Source organism: Oenanthe melanoleuca, chromosome 25 (genome assembly GCF_029582105.1).
Source record: "Oenanthe melanoleuca isolate GR-GAL-2019-014 chromosome 25, OMel1.0, whole genome shotgun sequence".
Classification (NCBI taxonomy): domain Eukaryota; kingdom Metazoa; phylum Chordata; class Aves; order Passeriformes; family Muscicapidae; genus Oenanthe; species Oenanthe melanoleuca.
The window spans coordinates 301,339-327,053 of NC_079358.1; the positions used below are offsets into that span (position 1 = coordinate 301,339).

Genomic DNA, 25,715 nt, shown 5'->3' on the forward strand with positions numbered 1-25,715 from the left:
TTTCCTGATTCCCAGCCTAAACCTCCTGGTCTGGGTTTGGCTTTTTCCAGTGATATTTCCCCATCTGCTACCTGGAAAAAAGAACAATGCGTTGCCTCAGAGATAAATGGAGCAATTAGGAAACAAAAGATGTAGCTAGGTCGCAACATTCCACTGAAATGGTCCTGGCTGCGAGCGGGCTGGGGGTGATTCCTCCAGAAAAAAAGGTGAAGGGGCTATCCCGGGGGTTCGGCTGAGTTTTTGGAGTTGAGTTTCCGCGTTCCTAAGGAGCAGTTTGCCTGTTTCCCTGCGGCCTGAAAGGAATGAAGGATTTGTCTTTACAAACAAACTGCGGGTCTGCTAGTAGATAAAAGTAGCACTGAGAGATAAAAGAAACAATGCGAAGGATTCCGCTGATTGATGAATGGAATGAGAGAGATTTGTCTTTACAAACAAACTGTAGGTCTGCTGATAAATAAAATTGGATACTGAGACATCAAAGGAACAATGGGAAGAACCATAAATTCCATAAGGAATTCCACTGAGTGACACAAGGAAAAGACAAAGGGGGAGATATATATTAGAAAGGGGTCTTAGGCATCAGGTGTTTTGGGAAGTTTGGACCTCTCAAGTACCTCAGGCAATGGGGAAAGAGAGAGGGAAATTAGGATGAAAAGAAGGCTGCGTCCTCCAAAAATTTGAGAGACCCCATGGAAAATGCTCATGACCTCTCCCGTTATTCGAATAAAGTTACAGGACTCTGTGTCCTTTTTAGACACAAACTTCTGGTGTTTGTGGATGAATTTTCTGTCAGACCCGACCGCTGGGAGCTCAGAACCAGCGAGCACGGCGCCGAAACACCGGCCCGGCCCCGGCGGACCCTCTGCCCGCGGGGCATCGCGGCGGCCACTCCTGCGGGCTGGGCTCCGAGATTCCGGCCCGCCGGGCCGTCCTGCACTGCGGGTCTGCTCCGTTCTGTCTTTGTTTCGCGGCCATCTGGGGTGGTATGTGTATCCCCGCACGGGCTCTCTCAGCCCGGCAATCGCGACCCGCACGGAGAGCCCGGGGCTGCCCACGGCGCGATTTCACCGCGCTGCAGCCCCGCTGCCTGCCCTGCGCTCCCACTACAGCTGGGCAGCTTCTGATATATCTCATCTAGCACCCCGCGACCTTTGCTCATTCCTGCTGTCCCAACATGCTGCTTCTGAGAGTCCTGCTGGGGCACCGGGACCGGCTGTCCAGCGTTTGTGAAGGAAAACCTCTCCTCCATCCCTTGTCTGGGCACCGGGACCAGCTGCTCCAGCGGTTTGTGAGGCAAAGCCTCTCCTCCATCCCACCCGCCCGGCTCCGCCGCCATTCCCGAGCGCTGCCCGAGCCGCCCCACAGCGCCCCCCGCCCCGCAGCGCCCCACAGCGCCCCCTGCCCCACAGCGCCCCCTGCCCCACAGCACCCCCCGCCCCACCGCGCCCCCCGCCCCACGGCGCCCCTCGCCCCGCGGCGCCCCCCGCCCCGCAGCGCCCCCCGCCCCGCAGCGCCCCCCGCCGCCGCGCGGGGAGCAGCGCACCCGCCCTGCCCGCCGGGAGCCGCCAGCGCCCCTGCCGGCCGCGCCCGGAACTGCACCCAAGGAAATGGCTTAAAGGATTAAAGAGACTTCATTGGGTTTTCTGGTTTTGTTTGTTATTGCTGCCGGTGTTGTTTGTTTGCCCAGTTATATTATACATGTACATACTAGTAAAGAAGTGCATGCATATCACTTTTCCCATATCTTTGCCTGAAAGCCCTTTGATTTTATAGTTAAAATAATTTGGAGGGAAGGGGAGGGTCTCATTTTCCATTCCAGGGGAGGTTCCTGCCTTCCTTGGCAGACACCTGTCTTTCAAACCAAGACACCTTCCCTGACACAGCTTCATTCCAGTCCCTTGATTCCCATTCTCTGGTTTGGGTGGGCTCTTCCTGTCATACAGCATTGCAGGATGGGAGGAAGGACAAGCCAGACACCTGGCAGACCTGCAGCTAGAGCGGCTTCTCTCGGATTGGGTGGATTTTAACTGCTTTGGGTTATGATTGAGAACTGAGGCCATCAGATATGCAGCTCCCAGGGGTCCATTCACATCTGCAGAATGAGGGGCTCAGCACCTATCCTGGGGAGGACTGGCCACCCCTAGCCGTGGGCAGGGGCAAACCTGGTGTCACCCAACCCGGCTTCTCCCTGCATCCCTCCCTGGGGAGGCTTCCTCCCTCCTGCCTGACCAACTGGTTTGTGAACTGGGTGCTGAGCCTCACCAGGAGGAAGAGGAGGGACAAACAGGGTGAGACTGGCTATGCAGGGACCCAGGAGTGGGATGCAGGGTTGGGAGAGGGACAGTCTGGGGAAATATTTTTTCCTCTTGGAAACATAATTTTGAGGCTGGATGATTGCATCCTGTAGGCAAAGCTCTGAGTCATTCCGTGGGGAATTTAACTCACCCTCTGCAAACCAGCCACAGAGCTGCTTGGTAAGGGCTTTATTGGGCAAAGTTGGCTACAGCAGGAGGGGAAGCAAATCCCACCCCATTCCCAGGGAACAGGGCTCGCTTGCTCTGGGCCTTGTTCACCTTCCAGCAGGAGTCTCCTGGTGCAGAGGGTTTGCACAGGAAGCTGTGAGCTGTGGGCTCTGTAAAACCTCACTGTGTCCAGGCAGGGAGCAGGGGCACAGCTGGATCTGCCAGTCCTTGAGCAGGGCACTAAGGGCAGTTCAGGGCTCAGGAGCCCATCTCCTCCCTCCCTCAGCCCCAGTGCCGCAGCTTGGCTCGGCTCTCCTTGGAGGGGCCCTCGGGCGTTGGCGCTGCCACGGAGAGCAGGTTCTCGGGCTCCAGGATGAACATGCCATACAGGTTCCAGAGCAGCATGGCCAGCAGCGGCAGGAAGGTCATGCTGAAGCCGAAGGCACGGAAGGAGCGGCCGATGGCGTAGGACACCCAGAAAATCAACCTGGGGAAGGCAGAGGGTGCAGGCTCAGCCAAGGGTGATGCCATGGGGCTGGCACTCAGTGGTTCTGACCAGTGAGGGTTTCCCAGGCTTGGCTGCTGTAGGAAGAGGAACCCTTCCTGGCTCTGGTGAGCTGGGTGAGGTGCAGAGAGCGGGAGTTTGCTGGCACTGACAGAGCCCAGCAGCACAGCGGGGTGAAGGAGCCACTTACCGGGAGATGGCGAAGAGCGCTGTGAGCAGTGGAATGAGCTTGAGGAGCTCCTGTGGCAGGTAGGTGGCCAGCACAGCCATGTTGAAGAAGTAGAGGATGAAGAGGTTGACAGACTGGGAGACGTAAGTGCGGTGGATCTCCACCTCCCTGTGGAGCTCTCCAAAGGGCTCCAGGGCAGAGGAGCAGAGGCGGGAGATGCCGCTGACGATCATTCCTGAGGGACAGACACAGAGGCTGAGTCCCAGAGGAAGCACGGAGGGGTTTGGGGAGCACCAGGAGCAGAGAAAAACTCCAATCTGCTGCTCCTGGTGGGAGCAACAGAGCCACAAAGAGCTCAGCCCCGCTCTGCTCCCGCAGCCCCAGGGCTAATGCAGCCCAGAGTAGGAGCACAGCGCTCACAGCCCACGCCCACGCTCACCCAGCACGATGGGGAAGGTGGCAAAGGCGGTGCAGCGCAGCGTGTACACCAGGCGGGCGCTGGTGCTGGGCAGCAGCGGCGCGTCGAAGGGCAGGAAGATGTAGGCCCCATAGAGCAGGCAAGGGCAGAAGAGCAGGGCCCCTACCACCGAGGCCACGACCTTGAGATTATCAGTGCCGCAGTCCCTGGCGCACGGGCACCTGTGACTCCTCCGCCGGGGGCTTGGCCACGCGCCCCCCAAAGCCCAGCGCGTCCCGGTAGCGCGAGGGGCCAAGGGGGAGGAAGACCTGCTTGTGCTGGTGGCTCCTGGGTCTGTCACCGGGAGGAGCACGGTCCCCCCTGCCCTCCTCGTGGGGCCACGGGGTGGGGTGCTGCTTCTGCTTGAAGGGGCTCTGCTCGATGCAGTGCGGGTCGATGGGCACAAAGACGTGGGCTGCCACCACAGGCAGCGGGGGCACCTCCTCGTCCTCAGCCTGCGCCGTGGGGCAGGTGGGAACAGCTTCCTCTGGCTCTTCCTGGCCCCCTTCGGGACTCGAGCGCCTCTTCGTCTCCACGAGCTCTGGCTGGCCCCGGGCGTTCTGCTGACACTGGTCCCATGGCAGGGTGGCATCAGGGTCCCCCAGGTGTTCATCTGGGGCTGGTGGCACCTTGTCCAGGGCCACCTTCCCCAGCTCCAGCAGAGCCACCTCCTCGGGGGACAGGGCAGGGTCTGCAGCAGCCATGAGAGCGACCAGTTCCACACTGCTGGGGACACAGCTAGGGGCTGTGACACTGCTGCCTGCACGTGTGCTCAGAGGGGACAAAGTTCCTGTTTCTGCTTTCACCCTGGACCAGGAGAAAGGAGACAGATAAATTACATCAGAAATGAGAGGTCTGGTGTCACGTGCACAACCCCAGTGACAAAGTGGGAGCAAACTGGCACCCTGGAGCCCACACCTCCCACCTGTCCTTACACTAGAAGGGGAAAGCAGTGCCTGGTGTCCCCGTGCTCTGTCCCCTGCAGTGTCCCCTAGGCAGTGGGGTCAGGTACTCTCCTGGGAAGAGTGAACCCTGGAGGTGCAGGTCTGGCTGCAAAACAGGGCAGCCTGGCACTTGCTTCCCCCACTGAACAAACATCCTGGGGGTTCTGGCTGGGCACAGCCTGGATGATACAACCTGTGGCTCCTCTGTGGCTCTCTCCTGGGCCAGGACTGAGCCAAGCCCTGGGGAGAGGATGACCGAGCTGCTTCTGGGAGCCCTGGCTACAGCCAGCACTGGCCTCATAGCTGAGACTGTGGGTGGGCAAAAGGGGCTGCTGGGTGCCCTTCCATGGGGAGCAGAAAGTACAGGCAGAGCTCCCACGTTGTTACTCTTGGCCCGTCCTGGGTGTTCCTGCCTGGCTCCTGCAATGAACATCACTCCTTCACCCCTCTCAGCACATTCATCCCTGCAGCCTCAGAAGGAGCCTTGGCCTGGCCACTGGTGTGGGGAAACTGAGGCACGGAGCCGCCTGGGGCCTCCTCTGAGATGCAGACACGGAAACAGGGCTGGAACAGCTCCCTGGGCCCGCCGCTGCTGCAGCGCCCGGAGCGCGGACCCCGGCCCCACTGCTGGACCCCAGCCCCGCTGGCAGCCCCCGGCCCCGCTCCCCCTGCTCCCCGCTCCCCGCCGCAGCACTCACCCGGGCACAGCCGGGCACCATGGGGCAGCTCGGCGGGACCCTGCGCGATGGCGGCGCCCTCCCGGCCGCCTCTCCGCCTCAAACCTGCCGAACCGGCTCAGGTGGGGCGGGCGGAGGGGCGGGCCCGGCCGCTCGGGGCTCCGGGCGGGCAGGACCTGCGGGGACCGCGGTGCTGTGCCCCGTGCGCGGCACGGAACCCCCGGTCCCGGTCCGGCCGTGCCCTGTTTGCGGCACGGAGCCCCCGGTCCGTCCGTGCCCCGTTTGCGGTGCGGAGCCCCCGGTCCCGGTCCGGCTGTGCCCCGTGTGCGGCACGGAACCCCCGGTCCCGGTCCGGCTGCTCCGGGTGTGCTGAGTTAAAACAGCTCTCAACACACACAGAATTGTGATAATTGATAAATGATTCGTGTTCATCATAGAAGTTTTGGAGTTTGTATAAACCAGAATACTTAAAATAAGAAAATAACATGGACCTAGATAAAGGGAAATATATGATTAAACCCATTATTTTTAAATCCCCCTGTTATGAATATTGTGTGTACCAGTTTGTAAAATAAAGGGTTTTCCATAGTCTGAAAGGTTTTTTTGCAGAATCAGATTTCCTGCCTTTGTGTGATCAATCCCAAACTATCTGCTGAAGATCAGACTTCCCACTTCTCCTGTTTTTTGTCTCCCAAGACCAGACGGTTACATGGCCAATTGTCCCAAGAGCTGTCCCACCGAAGTCTGGAGGTTTCTTTGACCACCACTGCTTACCTTGCAGAATTACTCCAACAAAACAATAACAATTATTGATTTCTACAAAGAAACCCAAACTATAAAAAGGAAGCTGCAAACCAAGTTGGGTGGGAGCGTGGAGTGGGCGGTGACCCCTCACGGTTTCCCCAGCGCGCTGCTTGCTCTGTCTATATAAAACAACGGAGGGGCTCTAGCGGAGCCCTCGATCCGGGCAGGGGGACCCCAGCCCGCCGGGCCAGCACTAAGCTGTGCCTGAGGGCAGCTCCCGCCATGTTGCCAGCACTAACTCCGTGGTTGTGAGGAGCTCCCGCCGGGTGAAGCCGGAGCCGCCATGTTGCCAGCACTCAGTCTGTGCTGAGGGGAGCTGCCGACATGTTGCCAGCACTAAGTCTGTGCTGAGCGGAGCTCCCGCCGCTGACGCCGGGGCCACCATGTTGCCAGCACTCTGTGCTGAGCGGAGCTCCCGCCGCTGACGCCGCTGCCGCCATGTTGCCAGCACTAAGCGCGGGCCCGTCGCGCGGGTTGGCTCTCGCGAGGCGAGGTCGCCCCCGCCGCCGCCCTGCCCAGCCGGCGCGGCGCAGCCGCGGGAAATCTCGCGAGAGCAGCGAGGGACAGGGGGCAGCCATGGCGGCCGTGCGGGCCCGGGGGCGGCGGCGGCGGCGGCGCGGGCGGTGCTGAGGGGCCGCGGGGCCGGGCCGGGCCCGCCGCGGGCGCCATGAGCCAGGGTGGCGGCGCCGCCGGCGAGAGCGGAGAGCCGGAGGCCAAGGTGCTGCACACCAAGCGGCTGTACCGGTGAGGAGAGGGGCCGCAGGGGATGGAGAAGGGGAGAGGGCTCGGGGGCACTGGAGGGAAGCGGTGTGGGGAAGGGGCCTGGGGCGGCTCCAGATGAGGCTGGGGCAGGGCCGGCCAGGAGGGGCTCGGGGGTTACTCGGGGAACGGGGAAGGATCTGGGGAGGAGGGTAACGGAGCGGCCGGGGAGATCTGCAGGAGAATGGGGCTGGGCAGGGTCCGGGGGATTGGGGTGACGGGAGGGAAGGGGATTGGAGCGGGGGAGCACAGAGTGCAGGGGTTGTGAGATACAGGAAGATGGAAGGAAAGGACACGGGGGAGTTGTCAGGATGGGTTCGGGGGACTGGGGAAGGAGATGGCGGAATGGAGGTAACAGCAGGGATTAACTGGGAGGGGTGGGCTCTTGAATCCAGGGGAATCCTGGGGAGACTGGGGGAACTAGGGCGGAGGGGATCGGAGGGATGTTCAGAGGAGATGGGGAAAGGAGCTGATGGAATTTATGGATGATTGAAGGGAAGAAGTTGTGGGGAAATCCAGGGAAAGGATGCAGTGCAAAGGGAGAGGAGAAGGAGGAGGTTTGGGGAAGATCAGGGAAAGGGAATTATGAGATCCAGGGCAACACATGGAGGGGTAGCACTGGGGAAAAGGAGTCTGGTGGCTTCAGGACAGATGAGGGAGACCAAGGGACTGTGGGGGAGTGAGCTGTGGGAGATGGACAGAGCAGTTCTGTGGGATTCAGGGAGGATGATGGGGGCTGAGCAGAAAGGAGTGGTTGAGAGACAATGAGATAAGGGTGGAGATGTGGGGTCATCTAGGAGGTGGGTTTGGAAAGTGTGTCCCTGGTTTTGGCAGTAGGAATGGATTATATGAGAAGTGCTGGAGAAGAGGATGTGATGAGCAAGAGTGTGAGTGGGGCACTTGGCTGTTGTGGAGAGGGCAGGACAGCTTCAGCTGCAGATCTTTAACATTAAGCACTCCCTGGGACTCTGGTCCCACGTTTCCACACCATGCATTGGAAATGTCATCAGAGAACAGGACTGGGGCACTCCACCTGGCCTTGGTGAGCTCAGACCCCTTCTGCTCTGCTTGTGACTTGTTTTGTGAGGGCAGCCCAGAAGTTGTTCCATCTGGCACAGGTTCCCCGTCAGTACAACAGATCCACAGGAGTTGCAGCAGCAACTCTGGGTCTCAAAGATGAGCAAAGTGATGGAGACAAGAGATGAATTCTACATGGGGGTCCATTTCTTTTTGTCTTGGTGACATTGGTCCTTTCACCACAATGTGACACAAGCACATTTTCCACAATGTGCTTGGTGCAAGCACGTTCCTGCACTGTGGAGATTCAGTGAGTTGCTTTTCTTGGGTGAGGTCAGAAGTGGGAGCTAGGGCTCGATGCACTGGAGGTCTGGGCTGCATGCTCCTTCCCAGAGCACCTCAGGCCCTGGAGCTCTGTGTTTGCTGCCTGCTGAGACACTTGCAGTGATCTCAAGCACGTCAGCTGGAGGCTGAGCTGGAGCAGCAGGGCACTGTGCCTGCCCAAGGAGTGCAGGACAGGGCTGGAGAGGATGTGCAGGATGTTTGTGCTTCTGCCTGCAAAACAGAACATGTTCTGTTGAAACCATCCTTGTTGTGGTTCAAGACCTGTTCTGCTTTGTTTTCCTGGTGCTGCTCAGCTCATCTGTCAAGTGGAACCTCACGTTCTGCTGCAGCCAGCAAGAGAACGGCCTGTGGCCAGATGAGGGCTTGTCATCCTGGCAAGGGAGGGGCTGTTTTCTGTTTGAATTTTTGTAGCAGAATAAGCTTTGTAGTTGCTCTAGAGTGTTTTTACAGCAGAAAAAGAACCACCCTCTCCTTCAGGGACAGTTCTTTAGCAGGGAGGAAGTATTGTGCTTTTAGTACAGGATTTATAGTACCTGCAGTGGCCACAAATTTCCGTCTCTGTAGCTGACAGTTCTCTGAGCAAGTTCCCACCTGAACAGTCTCCTGTCAGTTCTCTGTTTCAGCCTGAAGTGGGGCTGGTGAAGTGGGAGTTCCTGCCCTCCAAGCAGCCTGTTGTGTGGTGACTGTGCTCTCTGGAGCTCATGACTATCACACTAAGTGGCGCCTTTGAGTCACAGGTGCCTGAATGTCACAGTCCCAGCTCTGAACTGTGATCCCACGGTGTCAGCCTGTGGGAGCTGAGCTCAGGTCTCCAAGGTCCTTGGCAGCATGCTGGCTGGTGGAGTGTCCTTTCAGAGATGAGGGTGCCCATTGCTGCTCATAGGCTACTCTGATCTTTTCCAAGTCTTCCTTGATTGATTCCAAGGTTTCACCTTAGAACGTGACAACTGCATTATTGTGGGTGCACTTTTACAATGTGTGTTGTAGTGTAAGGTGACCAGGTTTATTTTACAGGTTTCTGGGTAACCATTAGCTCATGGACTCAACATTGCTCTTCCTATGTGGAGCCTGTTCCTGTCAGAGTGATTTGTGGACTGACACATGCCAGAGCAGAGATGAGTGACTTGCAGGTCATTTATCTGAGGAATGTCTTTCTCCTCAGACACTGTGGCTCTTAGTGATGTACTGAATAAAGAAACAGAGGGGACAGATAATTCCCCCTGCTGTCCTGCTCCATCCCAGACTGTTAGTGGCACAGAGGAAAAGGAACAGTTCAGTGTCTGTATGGCTCAAGAGGACTTGGCATTGGCCTGTTTCCACCCTGCTTGGCACCATGTGCTCTACTTGTTTCTTTTAATAGACTGGCATATGATGTGTCTCCTTTGTGGCTCTGATGTACTGTCTGAAAGCAATGTTTAAACACAGCAGGTAGAAAAATGGGTCCTGGGACAGGATTTGTGCTCTTAACTACTGGGGAGAGTTGAACCCGTGGTCTCGGGCTGGTCAGGGCACAGATGCTAAAGTGCATTTCCAGCACTGCATGGTCCATAGCACCTGTGTTGGTGTTTCCCAGCATTTCTGGAGTGAGGCCAGCTCCTGTCCCTTTTGTCCTCACCTCCTCTTTCCTCAGCACCACAGATGTGGGATCCTGGCAGGGAATCACCTGCTGTCACAGACTTCTGCTTTACTCCTGCCTCCTTCACTTCCAGCACCACCACAGGGTCTGTGTGGACAAGGCAGTGTTTCAGCTGGGGCCTCCCTTAGGGCTGATGAGCCACATCCCAGTGTGTCAGCCTTGCTGCTCTCTGGTCATGAACTCTGTTTCTTTACAAACCCTGAAAGAACAGCAGAAATAACCAAGTGTGTGCTTGTGCCCATTCATGGGCTGTTGTAGAAAATTGGGTTGTATGGCAGATGCCCTCCAGGCCACCTTGAGGGGAAGGTGAAATACCTTCCTTGCTCAGCCTGTCCCAAGAAAGGAAACTTTTCTGTGCTTCTCATTTGGCAGAGTATTGGGATCATTTCCCACATTGGACATCACAGACAAGTGCAGTTGTTTCAGATGCACACAGCTGAGATTCAGTGCTCATGGAACGTTGTTTTACAGCTGCTTTACTGCCTATGTCAGGAATCAGCAATTGTAGTTCTCTCTGGGAATCAAGTGAAGCAGCAGTTCCCCTTTCCTCTGGTCACCCTTTGCACAGGAAGCCAGTCAGCTCCTGGTGTGCTGGGAGGGACTTGGAGAGGCACAGCTAGTACAGCAGTGCCAGGCTGCAGTGAGGAGATGGCATTGCCTGTGCTTTGTGGGGTTCTGTTGTGGGGAAGCTAAACCAGGGGCTTTTTGGAATGTCCCAACCCCAGTATGAGCTTGGCTGGATGCTGCACAAACCAAAATGTATTTTACTTGCTTCTTTCCCTGCTATGAGGTTATGCAGCTGTCAGAGTTTGCAAATGCCCTTCAGGCCATATGAGAAAAAGGACAGTGAGCAGGAGGGGCTGGAATTCAAGGATGTAACAGGATTTTTTGTGTGATTCTTACTATCTCCTTGGTTTTCTTCGTGATTATTCAGGAAGAAGTTGGTTCAAGTCTGTGGTGTTCTGCTCTCCCAAAGCACTGCGTGTAGTGCTTCTGTTCCCCACGCTTCCCTTTTCCTGTCAGTTTCTGTGGTTATGGGAAACAAGTGAGATTTCTTTACCTCTGTAGCATAGCAGGAGATGGGACATTTTCTATGTGAGCTCCAGGATGTCCTAGGGCTTTTTTCAGGGAGGTTCCTTTGGGTGTAAAGAGTTTGTGAAGAGAGATTTGCCTTGCTGGGAAGATGCTGGCATAGGTTACTTTGCAGTAATATTTTTAGTTTTCAAGGAGGTGGTGGTGGTTTCAGCCTCCCAGAAGATGGGCTTGCAGGCTTTAGTTTGGGAGTGCCCTGTGCTCCATTTACCCCCATCAGTGCAGGAGTAGCAGGCTCAGTCACTGCTGGTGCTGTGAGTGTGATGGGGGAGCTCCCAGTCTGCAGGTGAGGAGGTTTGGGGAGGGGGAGCACCTCACTGCTCTGCTTGGTGGGAGTTTGCTCTGGTCCTGCTGCCGTTTGTGTTTGCAGTGCATTGTGATTGCCTTCAGCTCCTTGCTGCAGCAGCTCTTGGTGCAGCAGGCTCAGCAGCTGCAGAGGGACAGGTGTGGGAGCAAATGAGGAGTGACAGTGGCTGGGGTAGATATGAAGTGAGGGGAAGAACAAGGACACTGGGGTTTGGTGGCTGATGGCCTGGGAGATGTACTGCTTGAAGAAGATCTGGGCAAAGCTGACTTCAGGAGTGGGTTTGGTGACCTCAGATACAGGCAGGGCAATGGCAGAGGCTGGCAGTGACCTTTTGTGTAGGAAGGGTTGATGGTTATTGTGCTTTATCGAGCTGTCCCTGAGCTATTGATGAGGTTCAACACTAATGGTGCTCAAAGTCCCTGGCTTTGTTTCACTGCAGCATTCAGAATTGTGGTGTGGTTTTTCACAGCTACAAACTTTTGAGTGCCTGATATTTACACACAGTGTGGGATTCTTCCTCCAGGAGGAGGGTCTTGGGCAATGATTCACCAAAGTACTTTTTTGCATGGCTCAGAGGTTTGGAGGTCACACACTCTGTCTTTTGGCTGGCTTTGAGGGGAGAAAACTTGGGAACAAATTTCTTCTTTTAGGCTGGGTTTGAATATCTGTTACCTGTCACTGAGGGAACTTTAGGGGTTTAACCAGTAATGAAGATGGGAAAGAGATGAAGATGGCAAATGAGAGACTTGTGTTGCCTTCTTTTGTAGACAGGTTGGTAAGGAAACAGTAATTGGTGGAGGTTTGTTTCTTACACCATTAAAACTTATCCCATCAAAACAGTAGTTATTAGAATTCAATACATTTTTTAAATCACAGAGTTTAAGACATTTAAATTAATCTGAGTGTAGGTATAGCAGGTTGAATTGCTGAGGTTGCCAATGTGTCCAGATACATTTCTGATTTTGCAGCTGTAGAAATAATTGACATATTTGATCAGACAGGCAGCAGTAGGTGGTGATTAAGCCACAGTTCTGCAGAAAAATGCCAATAATGTGTGTTACTCTGCTTTTTTCTACATTCCATAACCTTTTTCAAATAGAGTGCAGGAAGGAGATCAGTGTCTGTGGTGTAGTGGTACAAGGCTGCCAGTGGAACTAAGCAGGCCAGTGTGGTTCTCTGCAGACACCTCTGATGTGCAGTGATTGCAGTGACTGCTGTCCTGCAGCTCTTGGTTCTGTGTTCTCATGCAGGGCAGTGGTGGAGGCCGTGCACCGGCTGGATCTCATCCTTGGCAATAAGGCAGCTTATCAGGACGTGTTCAAACCAGAGAACATCAGCCTGAGGAACAAGTAAGTTGGGCAACATGCTTGTGTTTGTGTTTGGCTGGGGGATATCCATGTGAAGCAACACGCGGAGCTGTTCAATCTGCAGTTTTAATGTTTATTTGGTTTGTGGTGTGCCTGTTGACCAGGGATCCTCCCAGGTTTTGGAATCAGAGGCTGGATTTGAGCAGCACAGTCCATGGCTGGAGGCTTTCCTGGATCTCATTGATACAAATAAATTGTCTTTGTGTTAGCCAGTTCTTTCCTTGTAATAAAAACTGTGGGGCAGAAATTTCTTACACGTGTGTAAAATCTTTTATCAGGTTTAGAGGTTGCTGAGCAAGGAGGATTATTCTTGCTAATTTTTTAAGCTGTCAGTTCTTGTCATTACTGCAATTCAGGAAGTCACTGATGGCCAGCTGAGCCCAGAGGGCCTGGTTTAAGTGTGTGGCTTTTCCTGGTGCTGGGAGTGATCCAGGCTGTACCTTCACCAGATGGCCTGGCTCAGCCATTGTGATGGATTGTAATGGATTTGGATTTTCCTCTTCTGTGCTTCTGCAGTGGCAGCTGTTTGAGGCTGCAGCAGCTCACTGAGAATGCTCTGCTCTCTGTCCCAGGCTGCGGGAGCTGTGCGTGAAGCTGATGTTCCTGCATCCTGTGGATTATGGAAGAAAAGCAGAAGAACTGCTCTGGAGAAAGGTTTACTATGAAGTTATCCAGCTCATTAAAACAAATAAAAAGGCAGGTATCTATGGCTCTGGCTGTGCAGTGGATGAGGTGAAGTTTAAAGCTTCATTTGCTTGGGGAAGCTGTGGTCTGAGCCCAGGTTGGGAAGCTGGGCTCTCTCCAATTCCTGGAGCTGCCCTGTGCCTTTGTCTGGCAGTGGGCAGGTAAGCACTGATGTGCTGTTTAGAGACCTGCCATTGCAGAAGGCATTTCAACAGAATTTGCTTATTTTTTGTGTTTCCCATGTCATAAGACAGATCTCTCCAGGCAGAGTGATTGTTTTAAGAGGCTTTATCAGTGCTGATTATTTTTACAAGAGTTGGTCACTGGAAGACCCTCAGTGCTCTCTGATGCCATGAGGTCTCCAGGCTTTCCAGGGGTCTGGAAGTGCTCTAACCAGATACTTTGATTTTATTTATTTGTTTTTGCAAGTATCTCTCCTTGATGTTGGCCCTTAGAGGGAACACTTGAGCAGGAGGAGGTGCAGATGTGTGCAGAACCAGTTACAGCTGAGCTACCACTGCCTTGCCTCACACTCAGTGCCAGCTGGGAGCCCAGGCTGAGCTGAGCCCGGGCTGCATTGACGTGTTGTGTTCCTCTCCCAGCACATCCACAGCCGCAGCACCCTGGAGTGTGCCTACAGGACCCACCTGGTGGCTGGCATAGGCTTTTACCAGCACCTCCTGCTCTACATCCAGTCCCATTACCAGCTGGAGCTGCAGTGCTGCATCGACTGGACACACGTGACAGACCCTCTCATAGGTGTGTGCTCAAGGGCAAGGCTCAATCCCCCACAGGAGACTTCTCCTTGCACTACTCTGTCTTTGTTTCAGCATTCAAGGGATTTTTTTCCCACTGATTAGCAAGATCTCTGTTTAGAACCTGCTTTCTTTTCCATGGCACTTTTTTTTGTTGTAATACTAAATTAGGGAAGAAAGATTTCTAATAGGAAGAAAACATTGTGAGAAGTTCTTTAGTAAAAGTGTCTGGTGATGGCAGATATTTATAGAAAACTGAAGAGGACTGCTGGCTGTATATAATGTTTTTAAAAGCTTAGTTAAAGCAGACAAACAGGGGAATAGGCTTCTTGACATCAACACATTTCTGTCAGTCCATCCTAGTTCACTAGATGTAAAACATTATTCCTCCTTTTGGTGCCTCTTATGTCTGTGCTCTCTTTGCTGTGTGTCTCTGAAATAGCTTTTGAATCTGGGACTGAGAGCACAGGAAGGCCTTGTAGTTCGTGTTAGCTGGCCTGTGTGGCCTCTGCATGGCCTTAGGTGCAGGGAAATCTGAGGAGTTGTAAACTGTTAAGGGAGGAAGAATAAGAATATTTACAACCCTGAAACAGCTCAAGGCTGCCTGAACATTCACATCCTAGATTGTCTTGTGATGGTTTGTTCTCATTTGCCTGGGGTTGTGCTCAGTGGTCTCAGGGTACATGTTTCTGTTGTGGAGGCTGTCCAGGTGAGAAATGGAGCCTCTGTTTTGTGAGCTGTATTAGCAAGGGTTTAACTGATGTGTCCGAAGTTGGCAGGAAACAGGAAGGCAGCACCTGGCTGAGGGAAGTTAGTGTGTCTTTAGCAGAAGAAGGTTTTACTTGCTGGGTTCCTACTCTTAGTTCTGAGAAATGATGGTGTCACTATTGGCTTCAAAATGTTGGTATAAAAGGCAGATGTTCTTTGCTACTGTTGCTTTTAGAAATGCATCTCAGTGCTGCAGAATTAATAAATCCTCAATATGCGCATCCCAGGTGGGTTTATACCCTGAGGGGTGATTGCATATGAAAGGCTCCCCTTGTTCAGGTTTTTTTGTTTGTTTGGGCTCTTCATTTAAAAGGATGCTGCAGGTGAGCATGTGACTGGAGACTAGAGATGTAACTTTTGCCTGTCCAGAAAAGATGGATCTGAAAGGATCTCCTATAAACCACAGATGGGGGTGGGCACAGCTTCATGGTTGTATGAAAGGGAAGCAAGAGGATTCAGAGCAAAAAAAGGAGGGTGAATCCAAGGGTGTATGTGGACACAGATTTAAGGCTGTGTATTTGTACAGTGTGGCTTGTGTGCTGGTAAGTGGGAGCAGCTCCTCACTGGTCACTGCAGCCTCCAGATGCCATGGCCACCATTTCAGCCTCAGCCTGAGGGAAGCAGAGTGCACACTAGGTCTTCAAAACCTTCTTTGGGATTCCTGCTTGAGGGAACTTTCTCCTGCAAAGGTGTGAGTCCTTGGCAGCAGGAGGACTGGAGCCAGCCTGAGTCCATGACTCTGGTGGCCCAGTGGCAGTGGGAGCTCTGCAGGGGAGGGGCAGCCCAGCAGCCTTTGCCTCCTGGTCTCTGGCTGAGCTGTGGGAGCTGGGATGTGCACCAGGAGCTGAGTCATGTTTGATGACTTCAGTTAGTTCAGATCAGCTGGCTGCAGCCTTCCTCTGTTGCTCTTGAACTTTCCACTGCCTAATTGCTCTTTTTTAATGAGTTTAGTATAGAATAGACTAGACTATTTCAGTGGGAAGGGACCTATGATTGCCCAACCCAGCTGCCTGAGCAACTCAGGGCTGACCAGGAGTTAAAACATGTTGTCAAGGATGTTGTCTAAATGCCTCTAAAACACTGACAGGTCTGGGGCATTGACCAGGTCTCTAGGAAACCCATTCCAGGGTGTGACCACTCTCTGGTAAGGAGAGGCTTCCTCATTTCCAATCTAAACCTCCTTGGATGTACCTTTGAACCATTTCCATGTGTCCTATCACTAGATATAAGGAGAAGAGACTGGAGCCTTCCCCTCCTCAGGAAGCTGCAGATACCAATGAAATATTCCCATTCCTCCTCTTCTCCAACTTAGACAAGCCTGAGGTCTGTGGCCTCTCTTCCCAGGCTGTGCCTTCCAGCCCTGTCACCAGCTCAGCTGCCCTTCTGAGCCAGCTGCAAAGGCACTGTTGGCCAGAGGCAGTTCTCCCTAACTGACTGCAGCTGCCCTGCCTACAGCACAGATTTCTGTCCCACTTTTTCCTTGTTTAACTTCTTCATCTTTGTATGGTCAGTCCTAAGTCTAATCTTGGTCCTGAGACAATGAATTTATTTCCAGCTTCAGTGCTGGAGAGGGTCTGTCCCTACTGTGTGTTGCTGCTCAGTGCCAGTGCACAGAGTTTGTTCTGGATTCCAGGGATGTGTCTGCTCCCATAAAAGCCTCATTAGTCATGCTAATAAAATCAGCCTTATTGCTTGTGTCCAGTGTTGTATTAATGTGATCACAAGATCATACAGACAGGAATTGGCCTTTGTCCTCTCACATGAGGGCAGATGGAGCCAGGTCTCTGTGGCAGACCTTACAGATGTGGTGACAGTCATTTATTTCAGTGACTGTTGGTGGTGTGGTGACACACACTGCCCCCATCACAAGGGAATCTAGGGTGAGTGGGTGAACAGCAGAGTCTGGAAGTATTTTTCTGCATTCATTTTCCACATTTTGACAAGAGTGACCCAGTGCTGCTGCTCTACAAGATGGCACAGCTGGCAATAAGGTCTGACTGTGGGGATTTGATTTGGGTGTCTTGGGCAGAGGCATGGGCAGCTCTGGTGTCTTCCCAGCAGCCTCCCCCCAGTGCTCTGAAGTGATTATGTTTGCTTGCAGGCTGCAAGAAACCTGTGTCTGCATCAGAGAAGGAGATGGAGTGGGCACAGATGGCCTGTCACCGATGTCTGGTGTACCTGGGAGATCTGGGTAAGGACAGCATTGCCTCTCAGGGCAGCCTTTACAGTGGGAAAAAGGTGTTCCCTCAGCCTACCATATGAGCCTGCTGCTGTTGGGCACCAGCCAAGGTTACTTGCAGATTCTGTTTTCCTCTGACACCTTCCTCACAGACTGGGATAAGCTGAAATATCCTCATGGCTGAACTGCTACAAGTTGCAGGAGCTTTGTATTTGGTCAGGTAGATAAGGAGTTTGCTGCTGATAAGCAGCTGTAGCCATGGCTGTGAGAGTGGAAGCCTTTACTTTTACTGATGTTGTTTTGACAGTATGAGGGATCAAAGCGAGTTCAGTTCACTCTGCTTAGTTGTGACTCACAAAGCCACCTCCATCACCACCAGTGGGACTGAAAATCATGTCTAGGCAATATTATGCATCAGTCCAGAGCTTTACCACTGCAAAGCCTCAGGTTCTTTGTCACTATGCTTGGCTGTGTGGCATCCTTTTTTATAGCAGGCATGACTGTGCCACAGTCACGACCTCTTGAAGTGTGTGGTGTGCCAGCTGTTTGATTGTGAACATGTGGGAGTAAAGACAGGGAATAACACAGCTGTGTGGAAAGCAGCTCCTGGAAGTGTGGCACAGGTGCATATGTCTGACACTGCAGCCTCAAGCTGGTGAAAGCTGTTTGGCATTAATGTTGCATATGAATCAGCCTAAGAATGGCTTTGCAAATAAATGTCTTGTGGGGGAAGTAGGAGTGATGTACCTGAGTGGTGGGAGAGAAATGTGCTCACCTTTTCACAGTGCTGTTGCCTAAGGATTCCAAAATGCCTACATTTGTAAAAACAAAAAAAAAAAAAAAAGGAAGAAAAAAGAATAAAGTTCAGTCTAGGCATAGTCAGGTATTTTATTTAGTCAGTTGACTTGATTTAGATTTCACACCCTGCTGTACTAGAATACAGTCTGAGGTACATGAACACAGCTCTGAGTTCCTTCAAGGATAGATGAATCAGCACTTAATACATGGAGCAGAACAACATTTTCCTTTTGTTCATGTGATGCTGCAAGTGTGGCAGGCTCTGCCCTTGGCTGGTTAGGGCAGGAGTTGTGGTGTGAGCAGGTGAAAGAAAAGTGTTTCAGCCAGGCCTGGCAAACCCCGTGTGTTGCAGTGTTTGCCAAGAGCAGTTCTTCAGTGGATTTGTTGACTTGGCCAGTATTTCAAGTTTTGTGGTATTTTTAATAGGAAGCTGTGCTGCTCTGCAGCAGATGCTGCCCTCAGGTTTTGCTGCATGTGTGTGGTTTCCTTTCAGCTCGCTATCAGAATGAGCTGGCAGGCGTGGACACCGAGCTGCTGGCTGAGAGATTTTACTATCAAGCCCTTTCTGTTGCACCACAAATTGGTGAGTGACTTACCATGAATTTATACTTGTTAAAATCATGTTGCTGCAACATAAAAACAATGTTGTACTACACTGGTTAAGTTTATATCCTGCAGCTGAGAGAGGACTGGTTTTATCTTCTGGTTAAAGTTGCTTCCTTTGAGAATATCTCTTGTTGGCAAGCTCTTTGCCAGTGACCTCACTGTACTCATCTGAGAAGCTCAGACTTCCCTGACTGGTGATGTTGTTCCTGTGGGCTAAGGGCAGATCCTGCAGATTGATTGAGCATTATCAGTCACCTTCCCCTTTACCCATGAAAAAAAAATCTCAAGTGCTGCTTCCTCCTTCAGAAATGTCTCCTTCTGGGAACACATTAGTTCTGGAGTAGAGGGCATGTCATACCTTGAAGAGTGTGATTCCAGCCATATGTCCTCTACATGCTGTCTTTGCAGAGTTCTCACTTAATTGTTTGAGAGGCTGTTCCCAAATAAAAGTAGCAAAAGTTTCTGCACCACAGGAGCTGAAATAGAGCACTCAGGTGCTGATAAGATGATGTCTGTCAGGGAATATGGAGTCAAGGCCACACTGCTGTTAATACAATGGAGGAGTCATTGTTTGCTCTTCTCTCTTACATAGATAAGTGGCACAAGGTGGGGAGGATCTAAAAGCTCTGTAAAATGGAGAACAAACTTGGATGGTGGAAGGATTGAGTAGTCCAGATCTTTGTACTGCAGCTTTACTACTCTTTGTGTCTCCTGGCTTCCATCCTGTGTGGAAGTGTAGTGAAAGGAAAAGGGTCTACTTTCTAGCCAGGGCCATTGGAGAATTCCAGGTGAATTCCATTGCCCCCCTCCTTCCTGACAGGAATGCCCTTCAACCAGCTGGGGACGTTGGCAGGGAGCAAATACTACAACGTGGAAGCGACCTACTGCTACTTACGCTGGTGAGTTCCTGCAGAGCTGGGGGTGCTGGGCAGGGAAGCCATGCACTGCTGCTGTGGGTGCCAGGCCCTCTTCTCCTTCCTTTGAGCTTGCCACTGGTTTTGGCTGATGAATTTTAGGGGAAGGGAAAGAGATGAGTGTGGTTTGTCCTTGAGTAGGACTGGTGGTAATGAGAGCGAGCCTCTGTCAAACCAAACCATTGTTCTGGGCTGCAGCTGGAGGGCTTTGCCCAAGCCCCTTGTGTGAGCTGAGAGCCAGGCTGGAGGTGGGTTGGAGGTGCAGAGGGAGGCACCCTGTGGTGTGAGCTGGGTGGAATTCCTGCCTTGAAGGCACTGGTTTGAGAATATGTGTAAGCAGGGCAGGTGGAAGCTGTGAGGTGACTGAAGTGCAGTTTGCAGCCATCAGTGGGAGATAAGTTGTCCAGCATGTTCAGACAGTAGCACTGGGTACCTGTCCTCATGCCTCAATGCCTGAATAGCTTGTTAGGGAGTTAAAACCATAACCTGTGAGCAGTCTTGTGGAGAAGTAACTTTGGCTGTGTCCTGTTTTGGTCTTTAGCATCCAGTCTGAAGTGTCCTTTGAGGGTGCCTATGGGAACCTGAAGAGGCTCTATGACAAGGCAGCCAAGATGTATCATCAGCTGAAGAAATGTGAAACCAGGAAGTTGTCTCCAAGCAAGAAACGGTAAGAGAAAGGAATGGAGAGGTGCAGGCTGAGAGTTTGTATCCTCTGGGTAGAGAATAGTGTCTTTGTGGGAAGTGGAGCTGGTAGATGGGCCATTCAGCACAGTGACTGTTCCCAGAATTTTGAGAGCCCCACTCTGGATCCCATTCTTGCTCTCTTGGGTCATGATTTCAGGAGAAAAGTTAAATGCTGGCCAGGATGTAGAGTTTGCATTGAGAGATTTTCTCACTCTTCCCTGGAGTTGGGGACTGTTCATGAGGGTTGGGGCATATTGGTGAAAGTTGGCAGTCTATAAACTCTTCTTTCTGTCCATTTTCATCAGAATGGTGCTTTTTTTGAGATCTGATTTAGCTGTTAATAGAGCCCTGTCAGCCCAGCCAGTCTCTGTGATGGGGCACCTGCTTTACAGTGCTTTCTCCTCCATCTTTTCAGAGGAAAAGACATTAAGAGGTTGCTGGTGAGCTTCATGTACCTGCAGAGTCTTTTGCAGCCAAAGAGCAGGTAAGGTTGTGGTAGATTGTATCTTCTATTGATACCTCACAGTAGCAGAGACTTGAAATTGGAAGGGGTAGTTTCCTGTAGGATAACAGTACCAAAAGGCCCAAGACTTTGGACAGTCCATGCATGGAGCATGAAGATTGTGTTTCCAGGGGAGGCTGAAATACCAGAGGTTTAAATACTTTGTGACTTGTCTAAATCAAGCCAGCCTGAGTGTGTGTTGAGCTCCTGAGCCTTGCAGCTGTCTCTGTGCTGTCCTGTGCCTTTGGTGTTTGCTTACCCCATGCTGTCTTCAGATGCTTTTTTCAGGCTGCTGGGACAGCAAGGAGTTGTCCACACGTGTGGGGCTGTTCACTGCACTTGGAATTCTGGAGCCAAAAACCTGGTTGTGTTAGAATAAGTGGGAAGCTTTGTATTGCTGTGTGATTTTGGGTTTTGGATTTTTTTATTGATTTTCTCTGTCTCTGCTGGGGGATTTTCAGGTGATTTTAAATAAACCTCTTACTGCTTGAAAAAGAACAGGTGTTTTAAAGGGCTTAGATAAGCTGCAGTTAAATTCACTGTGGAATGGTTCAGTTTGGAAGGGATCTTCTGGGGGTCCAGTACTTCCCCAAAGTAGTGTTCACTGTGAAAGTAGATACAGATGTGGAGTTGGATGAGCTTGTTCAGAGCATCATCACACTGAGTTTTGACTGGATCCAAGGACAGAAATCCCACACCTCTCTGGTCCCCTTTCCAGTGTTTGACCACCTTCACCACAGAACTTTTTCTCCTTCCATCTAATCTCATTTTTCTTTCCTGTAGTGTGTACCCATAATTTCTCCTTTTTTTGCTGTGCACCACTAAGGAGAGTCTTCAGTCCTCTGTAATCACCTGTTTGGCATCTGGAAACAGAAGATAGCCCCCCATGCCTTCTCTTTCAGGCTGAGCAAACTTGGCTCTCTCTGCCTCTTCTCATACATTGTGTTCTCTGTTCCTCTGCTGGACTAAATCCAGTTTGTCAGTGTGTTTTTGTTTGGTGGTTTTTTTTTTCCTGGGGACCCAAAGGCCAGTGACAGATGCTCCAGATGCTGCCCTGTGAGTGCTAAATGGAGAGGGAGAACACAACCTCAGCCTGCTGGCTCTGCCCTTGCTTATACAGCCCAGTGTGGGATTGATTTTCCAGTACTGCCTTATACTGAGGTGGAGCTACAAGGCTCCTCTAAATACTCAGCATGGATTTAGCACATAAGAAATTTGGGAATTACTTCAATTTCCCAAGCACACTTTCTCCTGAAAAGGCTTTGCTGGAAGTTTCACAGGCAGGTCTGTTTTGTAGCTAGGAGGCTCCCACTGCCCATTGGATTGATCTCATGGACACTTCCTTTGAAGGACTGAACAGCTGTGGAGGATTTTGGAATATTCTGGGCTGCAGGACAGACATGGGAGGAGGGAAAGCCAAGTCCCATGTTTGTGGAAGTGCAATACTTTTGACTAAGCAGTGCATCTAGAACTTTTGCTCCCTTTAGCATTTAAGAGCCTCGTGTATCTTAATGGCCACTGCTGAGCTGCCAGGGGAAAAAGGAATCTGGTTTTTGGTGACCCATCTCTAGGTATTGTTTGTCTTTAGTTTAGCAGCTTTAAAGAGGAAAACATAATCTGATTAATGTCACTTACTTCCTGTAGCTGTTGTTGCCTGCAGTATATTCCCTGGTGCTTGTGCTAAAGGACAGCCTAACTGCCAGTTTTGGTTCAGTTTCTGGGCACACATGCCAGAAGCATGAGTCTTGAGTTAATAATTCTTATTTAAATATTTTTCGCTATTTTTAAGCTCTTTGGATTCTGAGCTGACATCTCTCTGCCAGTCTGTGCTGGAGGATTTCAACCTGTGCTTGTTCTACCTGCCCTCTCCTCCTAACCTGAGCTCAACTAGTGAAGATGAAGAGGAGTATGAGAGTGGTTATTCCTTCCTGCCTGATCTCCTGATCTTTCGCATGGTGATCATCTGCCTGATGAGCGTTCACAGCCTCAAGAGGGCAGGTAAGCAGTGCTTTGTTTGGGAATTTGTGAGCATCAGCAGCACAGTTAGCTGGAGATGCTGTCTGAGCTGGAGTTCATGCTGTGGTGTAGTGCTCACCTCCATCTATCTCACTGTGCTGTCTGGTTGCAGGCTCCAAGCAGTACAGTGCAGCCATTGCCTTCACACTGGCCCTCTTCTCTCACCTGATAAATCACGTCAATATTCGCCTCCAGGCTGAGCTAGAAGAAGGGGAAAATCCTGTCCCAGCCTTTCAGAGTGATGGCACAGGTAAGAGAAGAGAGGCAGCAGCACCTGGGTCTCCCAGGCTGTCTGCCTACAGGGCTTTCCCCTTTATCCCCTTTCTCCCCTGGGCATGAGTTTTGTAGTGTATTGATCTTTTACTTCTGGGCTGGAATCCCTGGAGATGGTTGATGTACTGAGTTGTCTCCACTTGCTGCTCTTTCTGAATAGCTGAATCTGCAGGATGGACATGTTGCTTTCCTTATAAGGGGTTTGCTTTCTGTATCTCTTGGCAGTTCATTCATCATCTGTTTATCCCAATCTGAGATTATTCTCTGTCTCTGCTGTTGTTCACTGGCTGCTTTCCTCCTCCACTGAGGAGGTGATCTTGGATAAAACACCTGGGCTGAGGGAGGCAGACTGGGACTGAGTGGGGCTGAAGGAGACAGATCCTCTCAGCATACCTCAGTTCTGCTCAGGCAAGGGTGGCTCTTGAATTTCTGGGGGATTTTACTGAGCAGCAAATAAAACTGCTAAACCTTTCCCCTGCACACAGTCCATTTGCAATACCTCACTGAATGCAGGGTGAGGCAGTTTCTGGTAAAAGCAACAATGAACAGCCCCTCCTCTGCAGGTTTTGAAGCTGTCACAATGATCCAGGGCTGCTAGAAAGGGTCCATGCATGGTGGTCAAGAAAGGGATTGGGTCAGGTCAGTGTAGGTACAGAGCACATGTCCCTGCCCTGCTCAGTGGGTCACTTGGTTTTCTTGACTGTAGGAAGGTGGGGAGGAGAGTTAAATGGAGAATTCAGCTGTGTCCTGCTTTAGCAGCCTCGAGCACTGAGGCTGCCTGGTAAGAGTGGCCCTGCTTGGGCAGTAGGAATCCTGGCTTCCTGGGTGCCATTAGAAAGTTAATCTTTCTTCTGGAGTTGCTTATTCTGCAGTGGAAGACACTGATGGAAGTGATGCTGAAGTTTGCAGCCCTGGTTCCCTGGGCTGCAGCAGCCTGTGGAACACACTGACTTTATTTATACTCCCTGTAAATGCAGATGACCAGGAGCCACGGGAGCCTGTGAACTCAATTGAGAAGGAAGCTGAAGCTGAGTTGACCAACCATCAGCCTAGTGAGGAGCAGCAGAAGAATGACTGCAAGAAAAGCAAAAAATACTCTCGTCTCTCCTGCCTGCGCCGCCGCCGCCACCCCCAGAAGGCGGATGAGAGCGACCTGAGTGAGGGCTTTGACTCTGACTCCAGCCAGAGCTCCATCAAGGGCAGTGATGGCTCAGAGAGTGGCTCAGAGAAGAGTGATGAGGAAGCAGAAGCTGCTTTTGACGTGGAGACAGACTCTGACATGAACAGCCAAGAATCCCGGTCTGACTTGGAGGACATGGAGGATGAACCGGGTGAGGAGGGAAGCAGCCAAGGCAAAAGTGGGCCCAAAGAGGCCTTACAAAACTGTGTGGATGGCAGTGGGCTGGGGGACTCCAAGAGCCCAGGCATCCCTAAAACTGAGGCTGTGGATCCAGCAGTCAATGGGCCAGCTTCCCTGAGCACTAACGATGCAAGCATAGCCAGTAATCTCCAGGCCATGTCCACCCAGCTGTTCCAGACCAAACGCTGCTTTCGCTTGGCTCCCACCTTCAGCAACATCCTCCTGAAACCCAACAGTGAACCTGCTGCCCTGAAGGATGGGATGGAGAGCAAGCCATGTGTCAATGGAGATCTGGAGAAGCCCAGCTTGTCTGAGCAAGGTAAGGGCCTTGTCACTGCAATGATGTGTAGAAAATGGCAAACTATAGCAGCCTGTTTGCTAAATTCACCATTTCCCATGGTGCAAGCTCTTCTTTGGCTAGGTTTGGAGGAGCAGGTTGCCCAAGTAGTGGGCAGGCCTTGGGTTGGACATTTCATGACAGAGGAGCTTTGCTTGTACAGCATGCAGGAATATGTGCACTGAGCAAAGGAAACACCTGCAGCCCACCAGGGCTCCCAGAACAACTGCTGTTCTGCAGACTAAATGCTGACCAGCTGTGAATCTGAATTACAGTCTCACAGGTTGGTTTGTTTGGAAGGGACTTTAAAACCCATGTAATTTCATCCTTCTTGATCTAGGTAGCTCCAAACTGCATCCAGCCTGGCCCTGAGCACTTCAGGGATGGGGCAGCCACAGCTTCTCATGGCAACCCATGCCAGAGCTTCACCACCCTCACAGGGAACAGTGTCTTCCTGATACCACATCTAGACTTAACTTCCTTTAGTTTAAAGCTATTCCCCTTTGTCCTGTCCTGGACCTTGTCCAAAGTTCCTCCCCAGCTCTCCTGGAGCCCTTTCAGGCAGTGAAGGAGCTCTGAGGTCTCCCTGGAGCCTTTACTTCTCTAAGCTGAGCACTCCCAGCTCTCCCAGCCTGTCTCCAGAGCAGAGGATCCAGATCATCTGGAGCAGCCCTGGATCATCTCCGTGGTCTCCTCTGGACTCACTGCAGCAGCTCCATGTCCTTCCTGTGCTGAGGGCCCAGAGCTGGAGGCAGCTCTGCAGGGCAGGGTCTCAGCAGTGCTCTGCTGAGGGGCACAATCCCCTCTTCACACGCTGCCCCAGCTGTTGCAGATGTGCCCAGGACAGTGTTGGTTTTCTGTGTCCCCAATGCACATTACCTCAGCCATGGCATGCTGAGCTTCTTGTCAACCCATCCCCCCAAATCCTTCTCAGGGCTGCTCTCCATCCATTCCCCCAGCCTGTGCTTGTGCTTGGGCTTGCCCCAATACAGCTACTTTCTGCTTGCCCTTGCTGTTCCTTCTGGGGTTGACACAGACCCACCTTTCCAGCCTGCCCAGATTCCTCTGGTGCCATCTCTCCCTCAAACGTGTGACCTCACCACACAACTCAGGGTTGTCAGCAAACTGGCTGAGGGTGCACTTGATCTCACTGTCTGACACCAACAGAGATGTTAAAAAGTGCTGGTCCCAACCCCTGAGGGTGCTCCTTGTCACTGCTCTCCACTTGGACATTGAGCTGTGGGGTGTAGCTCTTTAACTGTGACTATCCAGCCAAGCTGTCATCCACTAAGTGGTCC

At 52.0% G+C, this 25,715-nt stretch overlaps 2 protein-coding genes across 4 annotated transcripts in view; one reads left to right on the forward strand and one right to left on the reverse strand.

Annotated features, from left to right (window-relative positions):
- Positions 1 to 1,636: 1,636 nt before the first annotated feature.
- TMEM79 (transmembrane protein 79) lies at positions 1,637 to 6,453 on the reverse strand. Its single transcript, XM_056510710.1, is given in 5 exon segments — positions 1,637 to 2,949; positions 3,158 to 3,371; positions 3,576 to 3,783; positions 3,785 to 4,400; positions 5,989 to 6,453. Coding segments are annotated over 4 exon segments (1,140 nt in total). The 5' UTR covers positions 4,298 to 4,400; positions 5,989 to 6,453; the 3' UTR covers positions 1,637 to 2,744.
- Positions 6,454 to 6,586: 133 nt separating this feature from the next.
- Positions 6,587 to 25,715, forward strand: part of SMG5 (SMG5 nonsense mediated mRNA decay factor) — a 30,513-nt gene continuing 11,384 nt past the window's right edge. For 2 of the 3 annotated variants that reach the window (XM_056510706.1, XM_056510708.1), the window contains exons 1-12: positions 6,587 to 6,762; positions 12,425 to 12,523; positions 13,114 to 13,237; positions 13,828 to 13,984; positions 16,850 to 16,939; positions 18,219 to 18,308; positions 19,152 to 19,230; positions 19,787 to 19,912; positions 20,345 to 20,413; positions 22,221 to 22,429; positions 22,560 to 22,697; positions 23,698 to 24,399. In XM_056510706.1, the coding sequence (XP_056366681.1) occupies positions 6,686 to 6,762; positions 12,425 to 12,523; positions 13,114 to 13,237; positions 13,828 to 13,984; positions 16,850 to 16,939; positions 18,219 to 18,308; positions 19,152 to 19,230; positions 19,787 to 19,912; positions 20,345 to 20,413; positions 22,221 to 22,429; positions 22,560 to 22,697; positions 23,698 to 24,399 (1,960 nt within the window). In that variant the 5' untranslated portion in view covers positions 6,587 to 6,685. Of the gene's footprint in view, positions 6,763 to 12,424; positions 12,524 to 13,113; positions 13,242 to 13,827; positions 13,985 to 16,849; positions 16,940 to 18,218; positions 18,309 to 19,151; positions 19,231 to 19,786; positions 19,913 to 20,344; positions 20,414 to 22,220; positions 22,430 to 22,559; positions 22,698 to 23,697; positions 24,400 to 25,715 lie in introns of those variants that run through there. The other variant, XM_056510709.1, reaches the window with a different exon arrangement.